General features: G+C 38.7%; 2 protein-coding genes across 2 annotated transcripts; both read right to left on the reverse strand.

Moving 5' to 3' along the window:
• Positions 1–1,950: 1,950 nt before the first annotated feature.
• fasn2 (fatty acid synthase 2) lies at positions 1,951–11,279 on the reverse strand. The gene is made up of 6 exons (XM_072450435.1): positions 11,130–11,279; positions 10,309–10,462; positions 10,060–10,220; positions 9,380–9,586; positions 7,799–7,980; positions 1,951–7,473 (listed from the first exon to the last, which is right to left on the reverse strand). The coding sequence occupies exons 1-6, from the start codon at positions 11,185–11,187 to the stop codon at positions 1,951–1,953; spliced, it is 6,285 nt and encodes a 2,094-aa protein (XP_072306536.1). The 5' UTR covers positions 11,188–11,279.
• A 2,121-nt stretch (positions 11,280–13,400) lies between these two features.
• LOC140364760 (retinol dehydrogenase 12-like) lies at positions 13,401–20,519 on the reverse strand. The gene is made up of 7 exons (XM_072451102.1): positions 20,410–20,519; positions 20,033–20,148; positions 19,386–19,541; positions 19,195–19,299; positions 17,437–17,646; positions 16,029–16,221; positions 13,401–14,818 (listed from the first exon to the last, which is right to left on the reverse strand). The coding sequence occupies exons 1-7, from the start codon at positions 20,421–20,423 to the stop codon at positions 14,716–14,718; spliced, it is 897 nt and encodes a 298-aa protein (XP_072307203.1). The 5' UTR covers positions 20,424–20,519; the 3' UTR covers positions 13,401–14,715.
• Between the last annotated feature and the right edge of the window lie 2,640 nt (positions 20,520–23,159).

Below are 23,159 nucleotides of genomic sequence, written 5' to 3' on the forward strand. Positions count from 1 at the left end.
CTCCCGGAACTAAGAAACCTGTGCCCGTTTTTAAAAACGTGATTGATGCTGCATCACGCAAAATCAAGCAAGGACCTTTTGCAACTTTTCAAGTCCACAGCCTTTTAGACCAGCCACATCGGTGGAGCAGCACGACGGCCTTTTCATTTGGGAACGCCTCAGAGCCAAGGAGAACGCAGATCGCAGAACCGATCCAGTCCTTCTTTGGCCAGACAACGTCAGAGCCGAGCTCCAGAGCAGGCCATTGGACCCCAAGCAGGCCCTTGGACCCCAAGCAGGCCCTTGGACTCCACGGAGGCCCTTGGACCCCAAGCAGGCCCATGGACCCCACGCGGGCCCTTGGACCCCAAGCAGGCCCTTGGACCCCGCGCAGGCTCTTGGACCCCACGCAGGCCCGTCTCCTCAGGATTACAGCTTCTGGTTCCGTTCGTATGAATGCACTTCACAGGCTGGCTGAATTTCATCTTAGAGTTAACTCTTGCACACACCTAGATAGATCTAGAACCATCATGTCTAGTGTATTCCATCTGTTATCGACTCATTTGCATATTCCTGATTCATATTTATCTGTTTAATTCTTTGGTCAGTAAATCTTCATAAGCCACATTTGGTTAAGTGTTCCTTCATTTCCAGAAAAGGGGTCAAAGTCACGGTTAGGTTCTCAAACCTTTAGATCAACGAGCAAATTAATTTCTAATTAATTAATTAATCTAGATATCTGATTATCGAGTGGTTAAATTGCAGATTATCCGGCTGGTGCCCCATTCTTCTCTTAAAATACGATTCAAACTTACCCACACTTAGGCAGTGTGTCATGTTTGAATTCTTGAACAATTCTTTAATCAATATCAAACCTGAATGGTTACATTGGTTTAAGTTAAAATTGTCCAAATTATTAATAGTAAGTTTGATTGAGAGTTAAACCGATCGTAACGGTAAACCCTTCACAAAGATCTGCACACTGCAAACTCAAGTGACCCAAAGAGTCAGAGGACGCCTTGATCCACATCTGAGCGAGGACTTCATCAGAGCTGGGCCTTTCATCGGACACATAAGACTGATCAAAAGAGGCTGAAACCTGCAGAGTCCGGCATTAAATGTAGTTGAGGTTTCGATTTAATTGTATTAAATCGAGATTTAATACAATTTTACATTTCAACACCAGTGTTTCCTTTAACAGTTGAGCCCAGGCATAGCCCGTGTAAACAAATGTATGATGGATTGCTTCGACAATTTTGTTTATTAAACCACACAAAATCATTCTGGTTTATTGATTTATTTACAGTCATATACAGTAGTTAGTCACTGAGTCGAGAACTTCCCTTCTGCAAATGAGACCGAGAAGGTCAGTGATTGACAAAGTCTAGCTGGTGCCCCTTGTAAAATAATAATCAAGATTACCTACACACAATGCCAAGTGTTTGGATATGAATCCGTTTTAACAGATAACATTATTAATATAGCTTGTGCTTATTATTCAGTTGATGTTAAATTGCCACTGTCAAGTTGTATTATCAGTTTATTCCAATGGAATATCAATACTTTTCTTTATAGCCGTTGTATAGATGACAATCCAGAATTATTAACCAAACTATTGATAAGAGTTAGCCTTGGCCAGCTGAACGGAAAAAGAAGTTGGCGTTATAATACCTTTTTGAAGTTGTACATCAAGCATCAGCATGTTCTTAGTTTTATATAGAATATTTATTTTGATAAGCATACCATATGTACATTTGATACATTTTTATAGTAGTAGTATTATATAGTAGTTATAGTATTGAGAACATTTTTACAAAACATTGTGCAAATACAATGGATACATACATTATAAAACAGTATGGCTTTACAACATGATATGAACACAAACAATAAGATTCCAGTAAAACATGGAAAACATTGTCACAAATGAGATATGAATAAATGTTATGGCACACTGAATACATTTCTAGTTTACAGCCTGGTTAAAAGGTCATCTGTTTGCAATGTTGGAACAGACTCAAGGAGTTCCCCTTCATTTCCTTCACTAAGAATGGAAACTACTGTTGAAAGTGTCGAATTTGGATCAAGCAATTTCACCAAAGGCACATTGAGACCCCTCTGCTGAAAGATCACATTCTGCAGCGTCATTGCCTGCATCGAGTCAATTCCTAGTGACGAAAGAAGCGATTCATCTTTGAGCTCACTCTTGTCTACACCAATAGTCTCACTAAGTAGAGATACCACAAATTCTTTTGGTGGAATTGAATCAGCTTGTTTCCCTTCTGCTTCTATCTCTTTGTTCTTTTGGAATGCCTCTTCAACTAATGCTGATAACCGCATAGTTAAGGCAGCATTTTGGGAGAGTATATTGTACCTGATGTTTCTGAAATGGAACCTACAGACAGCCTGTTGAGGTTGGTTTAAGATGAGACATTGCTCCAGGCTCTTGTAAATCTCACTCATCTCTAATACCATCATTCCCTTTGCTTCCAAAAATTTCTGAAAATGTTCTTGGTTCAAGAGAAGGCCGAGGTTTAGAGCACCCCAGTTGATTGACTGACCAGGTAAGCCAAGTTTACGTCTATACTGACAGAATAGATCAAGGAATGTATTGGCAGCTGCATAATTGGTTTGTGATGCATTACCTAAAAATGCTGAAATAGAGGAGTAGCACACAAAGTAATCCAACTGGCAGTGTTTTGTGGCATTGTGCAAATTGAGAACACCATTTACTTTGGGCTTGAAAACCTTCTCGTACAAAGATCGGTTAAGTGTTTCGATCAGCCCATCTTGCAAGACAACAGCGCTGTGAAACACTCCTCGGATTGGACAGTCAGGAAACTTCTGTCCAATGGAAAGGACCATTCTTTGCATATGTTCAGACACAGAGATGTCACACTCAAGACTAATGATGCAGTTCCCACACTGTTTTTTGATGTTGTTCAGATCTTGTTGCACTTCAGGGGAAGGCTTCCTCCGAGACAGTATAACTACATTACCACCACCTCTTTGTGAGATGAACTTGACTGTTTCATAGCCTAACCCAGAGAGGCCACCTGCTACTATATACACAGCTCTATTTCTGAAGAGCTTGTTCTTCGGTGGCAGCAGTGGTATTTGAGAGCCTTTAGTAAGTTCTATGATACCAATTTTTGTGGTGTTGAAGTATGACTGTGTTTTTTCCGAGCCATCTACATGGATGGTTTCGGATTTAGGACTTTGAAAAGTAAAACTGTCTATTGTGAACTTTTTGCAGAAAATCAGTGACTTCAGCCACTTTAAAATCTTTGGCCTCTGTGTAGTCATTGAACCCTTTTGTAGGATTGCTGGCATTTGTAATGTCTGCACATGAACACGATCATTTAAACTTTGTAATTCATGAGGAGCAGGCAAATACTGTGATTCACAGATGATGACAACACGTTGGACGTTGGGAAAGCTATGAATCTTAGCTATTAATGACTCATGAAATGGAGGTAGGATAATGAATGCATCAAACTTTTTCACATCAACAAACGAGCCATTGTATTGTGTCCCAACCACAACACAATGACCAGACTGTTTCAAAGCTAAACTCAAGACTTTGATGAGAACTGAGTCAGCCACAGAACAAATTATTCCTATGTGGTGTTTGGTATTAGGTAATACCTTGTGTAAGATCTCCCAGGCAAGCACAAAAAAAGAAATACAAGGCGTTTTCTGAAGAAATGGAAAGTCTTTGGTGCTATAGCACAGATCTTTTGCAACTATGACCTTGCTTCCTGCCGGGACTGGAAAACAACAAGCAACATGATCGCCAACCTTCAGCTTCTTGACACTGCCTCCCACTGCAGTTATGGTGCCGCTAAAATCAAGAGCAATCACCTTGTGTTTCTGAATTGAGTGCTGGTTCCAATAAAGTGTCTGGCCATATTTTAGATGTGAAAGACTAACAGGGAAGTAATCAGATGAATGCACACAAATGTTGTTTGGCCGAATTTCAACTGAAGTATCATTTAGCTGTGCCTCATTCAAAGTATGGATGGCACTAACATTAGTTATTTTGTGTGCATCACTTGTCTGAAAAATGCAATGTTCAGACATTGATGAGGAAAACATGGCCTCTGAACTGTCACTGATTTGAGGTGGTGTGCGGACGATAGAAGGTTTCATAACCAGTCCATCTCTCACTACCAGTTCTGGGTGCTTGCTGCAGGGAAATGATCTTAAAATTTGAGAAAGAGCAGCAATGTCCTCAGCAGAGACACTATTTAGGTCAATTAGCTGAAATGACAGATTTGGTATTTCTGCAGATAAAGATCGAGTCATACCTGAGATAGCAAAGCCAGTGTTGATGTGGTCCACAGTGATCTCTGATGCGTGGTAAGTCACTGCTCTAATCGAGTTTGGAAAGTTTACTTTCTTGAACCCAAGGACAATCTGTCGGAAAATCTCACAGTAGTCTGCTAAATTTTGCATGACAGCATCTGGTTCCAGAGATGTAAGGTTGTCCATGCCCCATAAATACAGCACCTCATCGAAGTGCACCATTTTGTTCTTGAGCTTAAGATCATCCAAAAGAGAAGAAAAGCCATGAGCCAAGATGTGTTCCGCATGTGTGAAAGAAACATAGCAAGACTCCGAGTGCAAGTGTTGTTGTAGTCCTTTGGAGATTCCTACTGAGTCACAGAAGACCAAGGCACGAGGTGGATGCACTGATGGAATTGATTCAGAAATGACATTAAAAGCATTGTGGTAGAAGTACTCTTCAACTACATGAGAACGGCTGCCGAGATACTTAATGATAACATTCTTAACTTCAACCAAGACTTTGCCCTCTTTATCCGCAAAACACCCACAAACCTCAAAGTGGTCTAGGCCTATGTCAATCGCTCTCAGATAGACTACCATCTCATCTTCCAAGGGCTCAAACACTGTCAGGCTCCCTATTTTAGCAGGAAAGCCTGGTCTGCCTGCAAAAATGTGCTCCACTGTCACTGGAAGAAGTTGCATGAGATAATCCAAGACAACTGGGTGAATGCAGTATTCATGCAATTGGGGTCGCAATGCCTCTGGAACAGTCACAGTGGAAAAGGCCTCTTTTAGATCTTCCCCATAGTGGACATTGCTTTTATTTTGGAACACATCTCCATATTTGAACCCTCCAGCTAAAAGGTAACCATACAATTCCTGATAGTCCACCACAGAAGTGCACCTTTGACGGATGGACTTAAGTGAAATCCTCTGCTCCTCAATCAGCTTCTCTTTACTTGAGACTACTGTGCCAGATGCATACATGGCAGATTGGGAGAACACTGTGAAGCTTGTTCCTTTTTCAGTTTGGACAAGTTGCACCTTCATTTCTGGCGAGTTTGGCAAGAAAACAAATGGGCTGTGAAAGTTGACACTGAGCTGGAGAGACTTGAGTGGGACTTTAGGTTTGGCACTTGCCATGAACGCTGCCAAACCCAACTCTGCATAGAACGCACCTGGAATTATTGGTATATCGTTGTGCTGATGCTCTTTCAAGTAAAACAAAAACTCTGACGTGAGGTTGGAACTGAAAACGTTGCTTTCACTGCCCTTCTTACAGAGCACTGGGTGGTTGCTGGGGGCATTTTCCTGAGCTGCACCAATGATAACATCTCTATCTGAGGTGTCAAATTGGTACTTGGGGAAATCTAGTGGCAATGTCTCATACCCTTTGTAAAATGTGTCCCAGTCTACTTGAATTCCCAGTTCAAACAACTTTGGGACCACAGATACAGCAGTTTCATGATCTTTGCCTGGCTGCGCTGATGCTAGAACAGCAGTGTCATTGCCTAGTGTCTCCATGATATTTCTCTGCAAGGCTCTTCTTGGACCTATCTCAAGAAACACTGTATTCCTCTTCCCTTTGCTGGCTGACCTCACTGCTTGCTCAAAAGCTACTGGCTCTCGTATGTTTCTTGCCCAATAATTCCCAGAACAGAAGTCACCATCTTGAAACTCTTTCCCTGTCACTGTTGAGAACAATTCAATCTCAAGTGTATTGATATTTAAAAAGCCTATTTTCTCCTTAATGGCATCAAGAATTGGATCCATCATGTGGCTGTGATAAGCTGCTGATACATCTAGCACGCGGAGAAACAGCTTTTGACTTGTATCTGAGGTATTTAATTCATTATAAATGGCCTCAATTGCATTTGCATCACCTGAAAGAGTGCAAGAATGTGGGCTGTTTGCAGCCGCGAGAGATATTTTACCTGAGTACCGAGAAAGAATTGGGGTCAAGTCCGATACGGCCATGTTGCTAACCACTAGCATTTTCCCCCCGGCAACCTTACTCTGCAGATAACTACGGTAATAGATTACTTTGACGGCGTCTTCAAGAGACAAAAGCCCTGAGCAGTGAGCGGCTGCGACTTCACCAACTGAATGCCCCAAGATGGCATCAGGCTTTATACCCCAGTGTCTGAACAGAGCATCAAGGCTAACCTGAATTGCAAAAAGTAGAGGTTGGACTAAATCTGGTTTGTTGAAGTCACAACTCTCAATGTCATTCTCAAGTGTTTCCAAGATGTTCAATGGACTCAACCTTTGGAAAAGCTGTGTGATCTCGGTTATCTTTTGCCTAAAAACAGGCTCACATGCTAGTAGCTGCTTGCACATTCCATGGTAGGTGACGCCATTTCCGCAAAACACAAACACCAACCTTGATTCTAAGAGTGAGGGGCGAACGTTTTTGCTAATGTTGGCACTTAGCTTCTCTTTAAGCTCAGCTACATTTGAAACCATGACAGCTATTCTGTATTTGTGCTTTTGATGGCTACGCCGGCATGCCGAAGTGTACAAAAGGGAATCAAGATCAATTTGGGTGTCTGCATCTAGCTGTTTAATAGTGTCCTCCATCATCAAGGTAAGGGATTTTTGTGAACTTGCAGTCAAGACAAAATATTTCAGCTGGTTCTTTACCGGATTGTCCTTTGGTGTGATGAACTTTTGTTTGTACTGTTTGACAATAGCATGGGCGTTAGTTCCCCCAAACCCAAAATTGTTAATTCCTGCAACCCTGTCACCATTGGGTTCCCACTTCTCTGCTTCCTTGGGCACTTTGATGTTGAGGGCTTTGGCATCTACACTTGCAGTCTCTTCAGAGTAAAACACAGAAGGCACTATAGTTTTATGTTTCATCATTAAAAGTACCTTGATCAGTCCGGCAACACCAGCTGCTGATTCAGTGTGGCCAATGTTGCTTTTAACTGAACCAATGCGGAGGGTCTCAGTATTGCGTGTTCTGGATTTAGCTATGGCGTTTGAGATGCTCCCGGCCTCAGTTGGATCTCCTATGGGTGTTCCAGTCCCATGTGCTTCGATATACTGGACATTTATCAGGTTAGTGTCCCTGTAGATATAGCGAAGCAGCTCCTCTTGTTGCGATATTGAAGGTTTGGTGATTGGGCTAACAGAATGGCCATCTTGGTTAACCGCTGTCTTGCTGATGATGCCCCAAATATGGTCATGGTCCTCTAATGCCTGTGAAAGAAAAAATAATAATAATAATAATAGCAGGAGTGTAATTATTAGCTCTCTTAGATTAGATCTCTTTTGGCTTAATGACATAACAATAGGCAGTATTTGAAACCTTTCCAACCAATTATTAAATTTACTCAGAACATTTCCTTTTTATATTCATAGGTCTTTTTCCACCAGAAAAAAAGCTGATTCTCATTCAAATTCATTCAAAAAGTTTTTTCAATCATTTCTAAATGTAATTAATTTTATACATATTCAAATAATGCACAGATATTAGGTTTCTATAATCACAACATAGGTCTTTATCGACATTTTCTTAACCTACCTTTTTAAGCGGCTTGAGCAGAACAACTCCGCAGCCTTCTCCCCTGCCGTAGCCGTCTGCTTTGTTGGAGAAAGGTTTGCTTGTGCCATCAGGAGAGATCATCTTGGCTTTACTTAGAGCCACAAACACTCTGGGCTCTATGATGGCGTTCACCCCTCCACACACAGCCATGTCACAGTCTCCTGAAAACACATGACACACAGTCCAACAAGTCTATAAGAGGTACTGCAGGTTAGCTCTAAAGCATAGGTGTCAAATCTGGCCCGCCAGACGTTTTAATCTGGCCCGCCGAACTTAATTTAATTTTTTTTAATCGATTCATAGAACCGTAGTTACATCCATAACCGTTTTTAAACGTTTTTTACGCTAAAACTACGCGTCCCACAATGCCGCCGGTGGCCGCCCCTCCCCCACGGGGCTCTGCTGCACTGCTGTGTGAGCTGAGGGAGAAGTGCACTTTAAGCACTTTTGAGCAGAAGTTTAGTGGTGTGTCAGTTCAGGTGTACAGATAACTACACAGACGTGGAAATGTTAGTTAGTACATTTAAAAGTTTTTTTAGATCTTGAGAAGTTTATTTTGTTATAAAGTCAAATGTTTATCTCTGTGTAGAACTGTAGATCAACTCTGAAGTTATAATGCACACAAACTGAAGCACAGTATTGGTGAAATTAAACTTGTTTTTCTAAATACATGAGTTTATGAGAACAAACGTTTTGTAAGTTTTTTGTATCTATCCAGTAATTACTTCAAAACAGCGTAGGCTATATAAAGCTATTTATTTCTTATATTTTTTAATAGTTTTATGTTTTACGTTATGTTCGGCCCGCGACCCAGCCTGAGCGTCAAAATCCGGCCCGCGGCCCAAATGAGTTTGACACCCCTGCTCTAAAGGCATCTTAGGAGTGGATTGTCATCTATACAACGGCAAGGAGTTTTTGCATCAGGCCCACCAAAATACTTCATACAAAATGCTCTTATTATTTGCATCTTTGGAAAATATAAGAAGAAGGATTTTTGACTTTTTTCTTACTTTGACAAAACTTTGTGGAGGTGTAAAGTCACCCGCATGATTCCATGGAAATAGACATTTTAAACCATACTTTGGCACATTCTTCATGGAAATAGATGTTTTATGCCATACTGTGGGTGGAGGCTCCTCCAGGCCAAGTACTAGTCAGGTTTTTGGAGATGCAAGCCCACTTACAGTAAGTACGGTATAAATGTTTTAAAAAAAAAAATATTTTTAGTGCCATAAAAACACAAAAAACATGTTTTTATTTTTGGGGGGGTAAAGTTAAAATGTAAAACCCTACAATAACTGAAAGAAAAGCATATAAGATAAATAAATAATGGTAATTTCTTGCTGTTGTTACTGTTAGCTACACTGGGTGCCAAGGAGTGCGTATTAAAACATAAAAATAATAATATTAAGTTGTTAGTAATGTGTTTATTTTTTTATTCTGTAAATTAATGTGTGTGAATCTTAATGGTGGATCGTTCTTGGTCTAAAAATCCCCCAATTCCCCATTGCAAAAAATGTTTTAAGTTATTTATGTTTGTAAATGCCAACTGTTACAGACCTTGTTTGATTGCCTGACATGCCAAGTGCAGAGCCACCAGAGAAGACGAGCAGGCGGAGTCTATGGACATCGAGGGTCCGGTGAAGTTGAAGACGTAGGAGACTCTGTTGGCTGCTACGCTCATGGCCAGTCCAGTGCCGGTCCAGTGGTTGATCACACTCGGGTGCACATGGGCCGCATTGGTCTCATAATCTCGGTTCATAAGACCTATAATAGATGATGCACATTTGCAGAGTGTATTAGTTGCCGATCCTACTTTAAACCCTTGGCTAATTCGCTAAAATGCCTGACTAAAATGAAGCTGACACTCAGTTTTGGCCTCTGCTGTTTGATTTACCCGAAACAATCCGTAAGAAGCTGCAGGTGGAATGCAATATAAAAGGCCTATAATAATAATTCGGATTCCTCCAAAATTGTTTATTAGACATTATTTTTTATGATTCAAATGCCCAGTAGCTAAATTGCAGGTCTTTAATCAGATGGTGGGCAAAATAAACTGCTTTTAAGGAGCAAGATGACAATAAATAGTTTTTAGAGTATTTGAACACCCATTTTGGGAAATAGATTGACACTCCTGTATTTACTCTACATTTTCACATTCAAGCCAATCTTCTACTATCTATAGCCAGTCTTTAAAAGTATAAATGCATGTAGAAAAACATGAAACGCTCTGCTTATACCAAAAAAGACTCCAGTCCTGGTGCCACTGGCCTTCTCCAGAGGAAGTCCTGCGTTCTCCAAGGCTCGAAACACGCACTGCAACAACTGCTTTTGCTGCGGGTCCATCTGCTCCACTTCACTGTCACTGATCCCAAACAACCTGTGGTCGAACTCATTGAACCTGCAAAATAAGGCATCGGGAATGATAATGAGTTATTGTATATGTTTCAATAATCGGGACAAATACATTAAGAATAGACTGATTATACCCCTCAATGAGTGCAGCTTTGGCCGTTCGTGATTTGCCTGCTTTGTTGTCGTCTGCGTCGTACCAGATGCCCATGTCGAACCTCTCTCTGGGGATTGGCAGGGCACAGTTCCTGCCCTCCACCAGCACCTTCCAGAAATTGTCCAGGCCTTCTCCTTAAATGACAAGAGAGTTACGGTGTCGCCAGGTTGGAGCTCAGAATAATTTGGAATCCATGCAAAACAATGGTGTGAATTGTAATCTTTTTTATCAGTCAATGAGTCAATCGTCATCAATATTAGATGAAGAAAACACATTAGCGTACTGTTAATATAAATCGTGTCATAAAGTACACAGGCTACATTTACATGTTTGTGATAAAAATGCAAGAGAAACAAAAACAATTATTTTTAAGCAAAAATAAAATAAACTACTAATAATGAATCACTAGTTTTAATTTGAATAAATTAGAAATCTACTAAAATAGTATTAGTGAAAAAAAAAGGTATTTTCCAATTTCGCAATAACATGACAGCTTTTTTTGTTTTATTCAAACATTTTTTGTTTTATTCAAACATTTTTATTCAAGTGAAACACACACATATATATATATATATATATATATATATACTTGTTATTGTTTATTTTCTTTTACATTAGCCTTTGTACAAAAATATAATAAATAATAAATAATGATTACTGCAGCTTAATAGTATGTGCCTGAATCATTCTTAATAAAGTCTTTGGTTCATAATGAATTAAGCCTTTGTCCATGTTTATTAAACTGTAGTTATTATAAAGTGTAAACAAAAATTAAAAACTGAATTCAGGACTTTCACTTACCCCCTGGAAAATTGCATCCTATGCCCACCACTGCAATGTCCTCTTCATTCATCTCCATAAATCTTTGTACCACGTCTGCTGCACCAGCTTAACCTGTATTCTCCATCTATAATCCTGTTTATTGACTCAGTGCTCTGCCCATCTCTCATCACCGCTGTGGCTTGACTTCTCTGATCCTATCTCCTGCCCATTCTTATACCCTCCTTCTTCTGCATATCAATCATTAATGAGCGAGTGTGGACGTGGCCATGGAGATGCACAACTTCAATGCACACGTTTATGGATTGTTCAACAATCATTAGACCAGCTTTAGTGTGCAAACTAATAATGGTATTGACATAATTCACAACCAACAAGGAGGTCATTATGAGACTTGAGTTATAGGCTTGAAATACTAATGATAAATGGTTAATTCAATAGATGACGGTCTGATTATTAGATAAGATTTAGACTATTCCATATATTGCATAAGACCACATGCAATTTAAATATGCAGGTCAGTTTAGTCATCATCTTCCCATTATTCAAGTTAATATAAGGTCAAGGATAATAGAGAGCATAGAACTGCAAAAGTGTAAAGTATGCAAACATTATTATTATGAATGCATTCATTTTCATCAGTTTAAAAAAAAAATCACTGCAAAAGATGGAGAATTTAGCTATTTATGGGTTTCAAATGAGACAATCTTTTGAGTGGGAAAAGGTCTGAAGGAAAATCGGTAAAACTGAATTGGCACTGATGCATTGATGAGAACATCAAATTTATTCAGGTCATCTAAGGACTTGGGGACAAACAGAGCATGCACAAGGCTGGATGTTAACTTGTGTTTGCAGAGAAAAGGGTTGTTTTCTCAGCTTCGGAAAAACCCAACCGCACCTAAGCGCCCACACAAGAACCAGCTGCAGGAAGTGTGTCGTCTTTGGTTGTGCCTGACTCTTAGACACACTTAGATTGCGTGCTCAGGGACCCCAGCACACGGAATTCTGTATTAGAATTGTATTGGCAGGGAATAAATCATCTTGGCTTTTGGTCGTCTCTCCTTGATGCATGAACACGCTTGAAGGTAGTTCAGAGGCTCCTTCAGGTCCTCAAAATGTTGCGTTCATTTTATCATTTGTGAGATTATTATAGGAAATGTGTGCGTTAGCAGTACCACAATCATCATTTGGAAAGCAGAAGTATAAACCTATTTAACTTTCATATTTGAATTGTTCTTCTTTCGTTATCGTCTGAACTGCTAAAAAAATACTGCAGTGCAAATACAAATACAAACCTAGCCTTTTGTTTGAGCCAAGTTTAATTGTGATGTCGTCATGATTTGGGCTTTTGGCTTTTAGTCCTGTTTTTAGCCTTGTCCATTAGATCCAGATTTAGTCCCACGTAGTTTAGTCCTAATTTTAATGTGTTCTTTGGTCAAGTGTTTAGTTGTCAAGAATTATTTCACACAACCTGTCCAATAGAACTGTTTAACACTATAAATCCATTTGTACACAAAATGCAATGTAATGTAGACCTTAAATAGCACAATGACTCACAGCTTTACTTTAGCAATGTTATTAAAGTAATTATTTATTACTTTATTATAACTTTTCCTTAACGTTACATGTAATGGCTGTGTGACTTTGACCTGCTCAGTTCAGTTCAAACTACCTGTTTGAGACAGATGTGTTTAATGTCATTCTGCAGAACATTCCAGGAATAACAATATCTCCATGGAAACAAGCAGATGGTCTTATACTAGTTTTTAAATAGAGACCAAGGTCATTCTAAACCTTTTCAGGAAAAGTCCAGCTGGTCTCTGAATGTGATTTTCTTTATCTAGTTTACATAATTTCAGTATTTAGAATCTGGATATCGAGGTTTTTGATGAGCCTGGTTAAAGATAACGGAATATGTGTAAATATACTCATTTGTTCTCATATATATTATTTCTCTAGCCAAAATCTACCACCTTCTTGCGTGGTAGATTAGCCAAAATTGTATGAGTGTCCCAAGAAATAATTGAAGATCCATTTTGAATAATTGTCAGGATGGAACACTCGAAATGAATGCAATTGGAAGGACAAACCATCAAATAATGCACAAAATTTGGTATTTTCTAAAGATATACCACAAAAGTAATGTAATACCCAAGTTGGAGTAAAAGTATGCATTAAGTAAGTACAATTCCTAACTGATTACTACCCATTTGTGCCTACAGTGTTTTCCTACCCCTGAGGGCACTATTACACAACAGCTTTTTGCAGTTCATCGTTTTCCATCCACCTTGGAAAACAAAACTCTGTTATCTTTAATACATAGCTTTATCAGAGACAGTCCTCAAGGTGAAATACACTTATCACAAGTTTATTGCTTTACATAAACAGCAGCTATGAAGTGTTAGGTAAGATACAAGATAATACAGTGATATACATAATATTCACTTTGTTAAACAGATACTTTAAGGCACTTCTATGTCAAGCTAATGCAAGCGTTTAGCTTTTTTCTTTGGCTGGTCCCGTCAGGGTTTGTCACAGCTTTTATCATTGGGCGGTTTGTAAGACCTGCTCTAATCTGGACGTCAAGAATCAGAGGGAGCGTTTAGCCTAGACCAGGGGTGTCCAAACGTTTTTCACAGAGGGCCGCATTTTGAAACTTACACAGAGCAGGGGGCCACAAACAACCCAATTTGTCAAATTAAGTGAAAGTGAATCAATGGAAATTTTGCATTTGAAATTGTTTCAATGCGCCTCCACATCTTTTAATAAGACTCGGAACATGAATATTAGGTTGGTATAACATCAAAATGCTTGAATTTTGTTCCAATTTTACAGTAAAAAGTACTGTTTGGACCAACTTAGCAGGAAGCCGGAGGGCCAACAAAAATTGATCTGAGGGCCGCATTTGGCCCCCGGGCCGTAGTTTGGACATGCCTGGCCTAGACTATCCAGTGTAACACTATTCTACCTATTCTATAACTGAGCCATTAATTCATCTATTAACTATGCACAATTAATGTAAACATATTGGTAACATTTACTTCATTATCAATCGTTAGTCCAACCCTGCCTAAAGCACCCTTAAATATAAAACATTTACCGGTATTACGATTTAAGCTATTAAAAGTCATACATTCATCCAATGTCTTAAAGTATGATTGAAGTTTATATATATAAAGTCTTGTTATCAGCAGAGTTTTGCTTTAAAAGGTGAATTATGTAACTTTTCTAGCGGGGGAGGGTGATGGCGGGGTCTAAAATTGCGTTTCTAGTAAAAGTTCCACTGTAAGAAATTCATATTAAATCATATTTATTCAATTACATACGTTTTAGCGTTTAAAAATACTTTGAAAAACACAAGCTTCTCCACAGATCTGACCTGTAACTTGACACAGTGGTTAGGCTTGTCTCCATGAAACTAGACATGTTTAATGCCGTGCTGTGGAACATTCCAGGGAAAGCTATAACATTTCTATAGAGACAAGAATGTAGTTACATAGTGCACATTTAGTCTATAAAACAAATAGTATAGGTAGTTGCCCATTATATTCATGGAGCGGACATTTCAGTGCAAGTAGAAGAGAGCAGAGCAGTTGAAGGCACGGCTTTATTCCCAGGCGATGGAGAGCGTCTGACAGCTGAGCTCCCACAGCCTCTGGGCCATGTCGTCGTCCTGGGCCTTTGACGAGCACTTGGCCGGGGAACAATCGCTGCACAAGATCAGACAAGAAACCGAGTCGTATCAGGTCATAAACATAATCGATCTTACCCCAAAGCCTCTTAACAGTCCCGCAATTTACTATAGTCATGTTTGAGAGATGAACAGTATTATTTGGGCTCACCATTTGTTATACTTTTGATCATAATTTGAGATGTAACTTAGATTGTGAATTGTGAGTGTTTATCTAATGAACATATCCATGACTAATTATAGACACTAACTAACTTCTAAGACACTTGAGTGTTTCATTGTGTGTATTGCAGCTCATGTTTTAGTTCCAATAGGTTATTTTAGATGGGTCAGGTATCAGTTTTGTCCTGTATTTGTCCCAAATGTAAACTGTATGAACTATCGGACACAGTCACATGGTCGTTTATTAGAGTGTCTGCTCCTTGGGTGAACTCTGAAGTTGGAAAGACGGCTCAGGACACGCTCAGGCTGGAGCCACTTGTCCCAATACAGACATTTAGGGTTTTAATGAAGGACGCTTTTAGGTTGAATTGTACATGTTTAATTGTGTAAATATTTGTATGTATTTATTAAGTTGACAGGGCGCTCTTGTAAATGAGAGCTTTCTTTTAATGGCCCGCTCTGTATAATAAAGGTTAATAATAAATCAGGTATTAAGTGGCTTTAAATAAAATATCATGCATATTATATTTTGTGCTGCAATAAATCACATTTTGAAAAGGTGAACTGCTTCTGTGTCAAAGCAACAGGAGCTTTAACTGTGTGGGACATTTGAAATTCAGCCTATAGAAGTGACTTGAAGATCTGGTGTAACTGATGCAAAACTTGCGCCCTCTGCTGGTGCTTGGTGGTTAGTGTTTTTTTTAGTTGTAAAGTTTATGTATTGTTAACCTGCTGTCACTTTGCCTCTGCACAGGAACTAGAAATGAACATCTCTGGTCTTTGCAATATATTTATTGTGCACTGTTCCAGTTGTATAAATAAAGATACTGAGCTGCCAACTACTGTTACTACTACCTGTACTTTATTTGAAGAGTAACCCTGAACCAGATTTCTAAAAACATTTAGAGTGTGTGGAGTGTTCTTTCTATTAACTTATCCGTTTTGATAATCATAAACAGTCAATGTTCTAAAGGCAAAAGCAAACCCTTAATTGGCCAACCACGCCCCTCACAGATTATTCGAGTTCTGGTGGTTTAGTGATGTGTCCAAAGCTGTATGTGTGGTACCTGTAGTATCCTCCGCTCTCGTTCTCCAGGGAGGGCTCCACAGCACAGTAAATGGACGTCTGTGCTCCATCGATCGAGCTCTTTGTGAACGGGCTGACCACCTTCATCACAAACTGCTGCGGCCCGTTCAAGTGCCTCCACAGGTCTGTCTGCACCACGCCCGGATGGAGCGAGTACGCCGTCACACCGGTACCTGCCGCACAGTACAGGCCTTACACTTAGGAACCTTTGTTGTGGTGCGGGTTTGCCATTTGCCTTGCCTGGAATATTCTTCAGCGTGGCATTTATTCTACATTAAAAGGTGTTTTCGTTTCTCAAACAAAAAATCCCTGAAAAACCCACATTCCGATTGTGAAATTACAGATCTGACCTGTCATTTCACAAGGTAGCTTCACCTCCAGTGATATACAGTATATTTAGTTAGTTTACTGCAATTGTCAACATGATATAACATGTCAGATTGCAGATTTGTTGACCTGGTTTATGGTTCATATCTAATTACTGGGCCGATTCACATGAAACAAAAACAGGCACAAAACTCAACGTCAAACTGGTGATTAAAAATGATGTACAATTATGAAATAGTGTATGATAAGTATGTAGAGTTTGTGGAGCCAAACTCTACATACTTATGAGTAATGATAAGGTTCAATATTTGTGGACTTCCATTTGGATATTTCTCAGAGATATTTCCCTGCCCATTATTCAATTTAAGTGCATAAGTTACGCAAAGTTTGGTCGTCATCATTTAAAGCTGCTATTAGAGGTGGGGAATATACTGAATTTTGACTTGTGAATGCTGTTTTTACATGCAAATCAAATGGTATCGGGTTTGTACTAGAAAATAAATACAAAATCTGGCAAAATTATGTAAAAAGGGCTGATTAAAAATAAAAATTAATGATATGAAAATAAAAACTTATGTCGTAAAATTCCAATTAATGATGCTATTTCTGCACTTTTGTCTGCAATTTCACCCTCAAGGTCATCTGAACTATACCCCCCCTCCCACCTTTTGTGTGTGTGTGTGAATTGTTCCTTTTTTGTGTCGTTTTTGAGTTGTTTATTATTATACTGTATTTTTTTCTTACTATTCTTTATGTTCCTGTCATATAGTATTAATGTGTGCTGGTGAAAACTCAGGAAAAAGCAAAAATACATATAAAAAAAAGAAAAGAAAATCGAACATTGATTTCTGACAAATTGTCCAGATGAACATCTTTGAAACTTTTCTTTCTACAATGGATCACTCCTGGATGAATGAACCAACTTACTCAATTCACATTTTAACCTCAACTAATATATTGACAAGTACATCTCTGTTGGGTTGCCGGAGTAAAAACAGTTTTAATAAAAATAAAGATTTTTGTAAATATGGTCCATGTTTAAGCATGAGTTCCTGCCATACCTTGGAGTCTTTTGGCCAGTGAGCGTGTGAAGAGAATATTGGCCAGTTTGCTCTGTGCGTACGCCCCCTGTTTGTCGTAACTCTTCTCACTGTTGATGTCCTCCAGGTTTATGGAGCCAAACTTATGAGCCATCGACGAGACATTAATGATCCTTGCAGGGGCTGACTTTTTAATGAGGTCCAGCAGCAAATGTGTTAACAGGAAGTGACCTTAAGAAAACAAGAGAAAAAGTTTGATGAAAAAAGGTCACACTGCATGTTTTAATTGTACGTAGCCCTACTTGTGGCAGAAACAGTGATCCTTTGTCAGTATTTTTCTTCCCGATTAGTTTTTATCTACGTTTGCTACATGTGTAATTAATATTTAACTGCAAAGACGTATCACTGATACAATAAATCATAAAAATTAATGAGAGTGACTTGTATCATATTTTCCCCTTGGATTTATATAGTGCCTTTTACAGTGCAGTGTTCACTCACTGTACTGGAGCTTCTGAGTAGAGCTGCAACTAATCCTGACTGGTAAACTATATATTTCTTAATCACATTTTTGCATTGGTTATCTGTACATACAGATTATGGAACATGAAAAGTACCTTTGATAAATCAAAATGTCAACCATTTCTAATTTTTATTAAAAATATACTTAATATGTAAACATTCTCAGTCTAGAGGCCTTCAGTCAGCCTATTTCAACCCTTATTTGGTCGATAATGTATTTGAAAAATCTTAACTTACAGTGGAAACAATCTTTTGCCTAGTCGACTAATTGAAATATTCAATGAGTCAATTAGTAGCACTATTTACACAGGAAACTACTTGGAAACTGTACTTATATGCATGTAAACTAAATGATTCACTCACTTAATCTTCAGCAAACCCACTCTATGTCTTCCATTTTTGCTGTTGTCCCATAAAAATCTTTATAATCTAAATATAATACAAACGTTGACTAAAACACCATTGAAATATTTATGTTTTATGAATGAGGCCATGGAACTAGTTCAAGGCCAATGAATGTACTCCAAATATGTAAAAGAGTAAACCCAGAATACAAATGGATAGTCACAGAAAGCTAATCAGCTATTTGGATTACACAACGATTTTCTCCTTTGTGTTTTATATTCCATAACTGTCCACTAGAGGGCAGCGTTACACTTTAGGCCAGGGGTGGGCAATTATATTCCTCTGAGGGGCATATTCCAATCCAGGCAAGTAGCAGAGGCCGCGATCATTGGTGTGAACAAAAAAAATCCAAACAATTAAATGTCAAATAAAATATCACTTTTCTGTCAAATATAGGCTATTGAATCAATTATTTAATTCATTTAACGTCATATTTATTAAGGATACAAGTGCAGACAGATGCCGGAGGGCAAAAAATATATCTAAAAAAAATATATATATAATTATTATTTTAAATATGACTTGTTTGGCAGGCCGGATTATAAAGACAAACTGTGGCCCGCGGGCCGCAGTTTGCACACCCCTGCTTTAGGCCATTCCAGGTGTGCATGCAAACAGTGACTCACAGACTGCAATGTTTCATTTAAGTTCAGTTCCCAAAGTTCTGCATTAAATCTGGAAATAATTAAGTAAAACACAGTTTTTTTATTTGAACTCTTTCCTTGTCCAAATCACATTAAAGGATCAGCAAGTCTTCATTTAAAATTATTGGATTTTCTGTTAGAATGTTGTTCTAAAACTTTATTTCAAAATGAATAATTTGGATTTTGTTTGACTTTACAGTTGACTTACCCATGTGATTAACTCCAATCTGCATCTCAAAGCCATCTGCAGTTTTCCCATATGGACACACCATCACTCCAGCGTTATTGATGAGGACGTTCAGTTTCTCCTCTCCTACAAAAGACAAATCACACCCAGTGGTTTTATTTGAACATAGTATGTAATCATCAACTTCTGAGGCATGTGGATCAGATACCCACCTTTATTAATATTATCAGCAAACTCTCTAATCGACTTGGTGTCTGACAGGTCCAGCTTCATACAGGCCACGTTCTCGTTGGCAGAGTTCTCCATGACTTCTTTCAGAGCAGCTTGACCTTTCTCTGTGTCTCGGCACGCCATGATGATTCTGGCACCTGCACAAAAACACACACAACACTTTTGGTTATTAAAACAGACAGAAACAACACCACACAGACTAAGATACTGTTATATCAGTGCTTTTCTTTATGAGGACTCTAAATCATTACCTGCTTCAAATAAGTAAATATGACTAAAAATGTGTGTGAAAGTATCAGAGAGGTGAGTCATATTGTGACTGTTTTGAAGATATTAGAGTGAAAAATGCGATAAAAAGAGCTGATTAAAAGTAAAAATGTTATGCTGTAAACTTTCAAATAATGGTATAAAGTGATATTTCTGCACTTGTGAATCATTTTACAAATAATTCCCATTTATCTGATAATTAAACCTCAACAAATATATTTTAAGACATGTTTTAACACAATTCTGTCTCTAACTATTATTTTCAGTTTATATCACCCACCCCGTGAGTGTGAGTGTGAGTGTGAGTGTGAGTGTGAGTGTGTGTGTCTGATGAAGTGGGATTAGTTCTTCACAGTCTCACCTCTCTTTGCCAGGTCAATGGCCGTCTCTTTCCCGATGCCCGTGTTGGCTCCAGTGATGAGCACAGTTCTGCCATCCAGCCTCTGAGTTGAAGACCAGGAAGTGCTGAAGAAACTTCTGTCAGATGGAGAAACACACACAAGTTACTCAAGCAAACTGCTGTTACAACATGACCCAGAGCAGAAAGAAGGAATTAAAAAGAAGGCAGCTGGTGGCCTCTTAAAACTAAAAGCTGTAATTTAAAACATCTTAAACTACATCTTAAAGTACTTTAAGTTAAGATGATTCACGCCCAAATGTACTGTAACATTATACAAAACTGACCGGTGGATGGTTATTAAATGAAATGTAGCCTACCAAGAGTAGCTTCAATCTTACCTTAAAGCCTGCATCGCGCCCAGATACTTGTAAATGAAAATAAAAAGGTCTTTGGAGTTGATTATAGTTATATTTTCAATCCGATTCGCCTCAGAACAGCCGGCAGTGAACAGTTGGCAGAAAAGCAGGTTAAACGTCAACGCGGATGTTATTCCCACAAAAGCTTGACAGACAAATATTTGAACCAATCAGCAGCGCGTAATCTGCCCTCCAAGTGCTGTCATTGGCTAAATAAAAATAATAAGACCCGCCTTTACGTTCTGCCTTCGCGTTTTGTAAACCCAATTAATGGTTGGTAGGCTAAAACTAAAACTGACAATTATTATGTTAATGGAAAGATGATGATAAAGCTAAAGGATGTGTCTTTTTTGGGATATATGAAAAATAAATGCACTTAAATGCCTATTTTAGATCCTATACCCATTCTGCTCAAATTTAAAAAGGCTAGTTTACATTATAAGACTCTGCCTTGTCCGTTTAATTAATCAGCAATTATCGAATCAAGCTTTATATGTGATGTAATGTACCAAAAAAGAAAGAAGCTTTTCAAGGGCACATTTACATGGCCATTTATATGCATTTATGTATTTTATTTTATTTTTACACTTTTTTTTGTTCTTTGTGCCGCTGGTTTCAATTCCCTTTTTGTCTCATTCAGGGCCGTGGTTATTGCTTACGAGGAATTCCAAAAGAAAAATAGGTCACAACCTTGGCCCGTTTCACAAAGAGACAAACAAAAAAACAACCATGTAGGCAAACCCCTTTATCTTAATTCAAAACTAAGCTTAGAATTTTTACACCTTTGAGAGTTAACTTAATAGATCCATGCTTTGAGACTACATTAGGGGAGGAAAATATATATATATATATCTTATTTCCTCCAGCAGGTGTCAGCTCAAGACCATCTCACTCACTCCAGAGCTGAAGGACAAGGAGCTGCAGCACTTCTGGGTTTGATAAAGCTGCAGATTAACAGGTTAGTGTTTGGATACATTTTCCTTTGATTGTGATAATGCTCTCAAGGAAGAATGTTTTACACCATTCTCATTATTTACTAGTTGTTTTCCATTCTATTACAGTCTACTGAATTGTGTCCAGGAGATCACTGCTACAGGAAGTACTGAGTCATCAGCTGACTGTGCTAAGACTAGATTTCCTTCCCTAAAAATTGACTCAGCAATAATGGTCTAGACTCGAGGATCCTCATAGTGTGTAAGTAAAATGTATTGTGCATAAGAGAAATGCCGGAATCATTAACAACTGTTTGATGGGCAGCACTTAATAAGTAGTTATGTTGTGGTAAGAGAAAGAAGAAAAAAAAAAAACATATTACAGAGCAACACGCATTAAAAAACAAACGATAAACACAAGTAGTAAAAAGTTTTGACGTATTTCACAAAAGTATCATGGAATGTTTCTCATGTAGCGCTTCCTTATCAACATCAAACACTACAAATAATCATAGCCTCTCAGCACTGTACTGCTCCCACACAGGTCTTGTGAAGTGCTGTTAAGGTAAAAAGTGCAGAGTAAAAGATTAGTTCCAAATCAAAGTCCAGTATCTGAGGATTAGAAAAATGTAAAACAATAAATCTTTTGATGAGGGATTCTCAAGAAATTGCATTTTGAAGATTTTCACTCAACAAACAGGGATTTTGAGATCTTTGCAAAAGCACAGTACAGTATTGCAAATTCTGGAATCAAAGGACATTTAAAACATACAAATTTATGTTTTAAGGGCCACTTTGTTACACACCTCCTGAAGCCTATCTACCACATCAGTACCAATCACGGACAGTTTTTTTTTAAAATTATTATTATTTTTTCTTCTTCTTCTTTGCTTCTTTTTCTGGGGTGCACGGTGGCAAAGCCACCGGACCCGGACCAGACCAACATCACATGATCTCTCTGGGTGGAGTCTGCATGTTCTCCCCGTGTTACCGTGGGTTCTCTCCGGGTTCTCCGGCTTCCTCCCACCGTCCAAAGACGTTAGGTTAGATGTTAGGTAAAATTGGTGACTCTAAATTGGCCCTAGTGAATGAATGTGAGCGTGAACTGTCTGTAATGTCTATGTCTCTGTGTTGGCCCTGTAACAAGTTGGCCACTGTCCAGGGTGTACCCCGCCCGCGACCCCGAAAGGGACCAAGCGGTAGAAAATGGATGGATTATTTTTTCTTTGATAGTAATAAGGTGAATAGGGTGAAGTAATAGCTGAAGTAATTGGATATCAATAGCAAAGAATGCCATCAAAATGATTTCCAGCGTATGATATAATGTATGTATTTGCATGTCATTGCACACTGTCGCCCCCTGTTGACTACTGTAGATATGGCTTGTTTTTGCAATTAGACAAAACAATTTACCTCTGAGCAGCGGCGCCACAGGCTTCACCCCTTCCTCTCCAAAACACAATGGAGAGGCAGAGGATGCATTAAGTAAGCAATGAGAACAATGCATTAGACCAGAATGAGACAAAGGCATGATGGGAAGCTAGAGGATGTACATTATATTTTTATACTCAACACAAACAAAAAAACAAGACAGGACATTTGTTAATCAGTCAACCACCATTAGTACTGTAAAAAATTGTATTTGTGTGAATTCTGGTTATTGTTATTACCAACCATTACTGTCCATGTTTACTGGGCTGACCACACGACAACCACATGATACAATCTAATGCACAGTTTTAATTTAAACACATCAATACTAAAAAACAAACCACATTATACTGGCTACATTGTTTTCTA

The sequence above is a fragment of the Eucyclogobius newberryi genome, unplaced genomic scaffold (assembly GCF_026437365.1).
Source record: "Eucyclogobius newberryi isolate DKJ021-1_F unplaced genomic scaffold, fEucNew1.0.hap1 SCAF_18, whole genome shotgun sequence".
Taxonomy (NCBI): domain Eukaryota; kingdom Metazoa; phylum Chordata; class Actinopteri; order Gobiiformes; family Gobiidae; genus Eucyclogobius; species Eucyclogobius newberryi.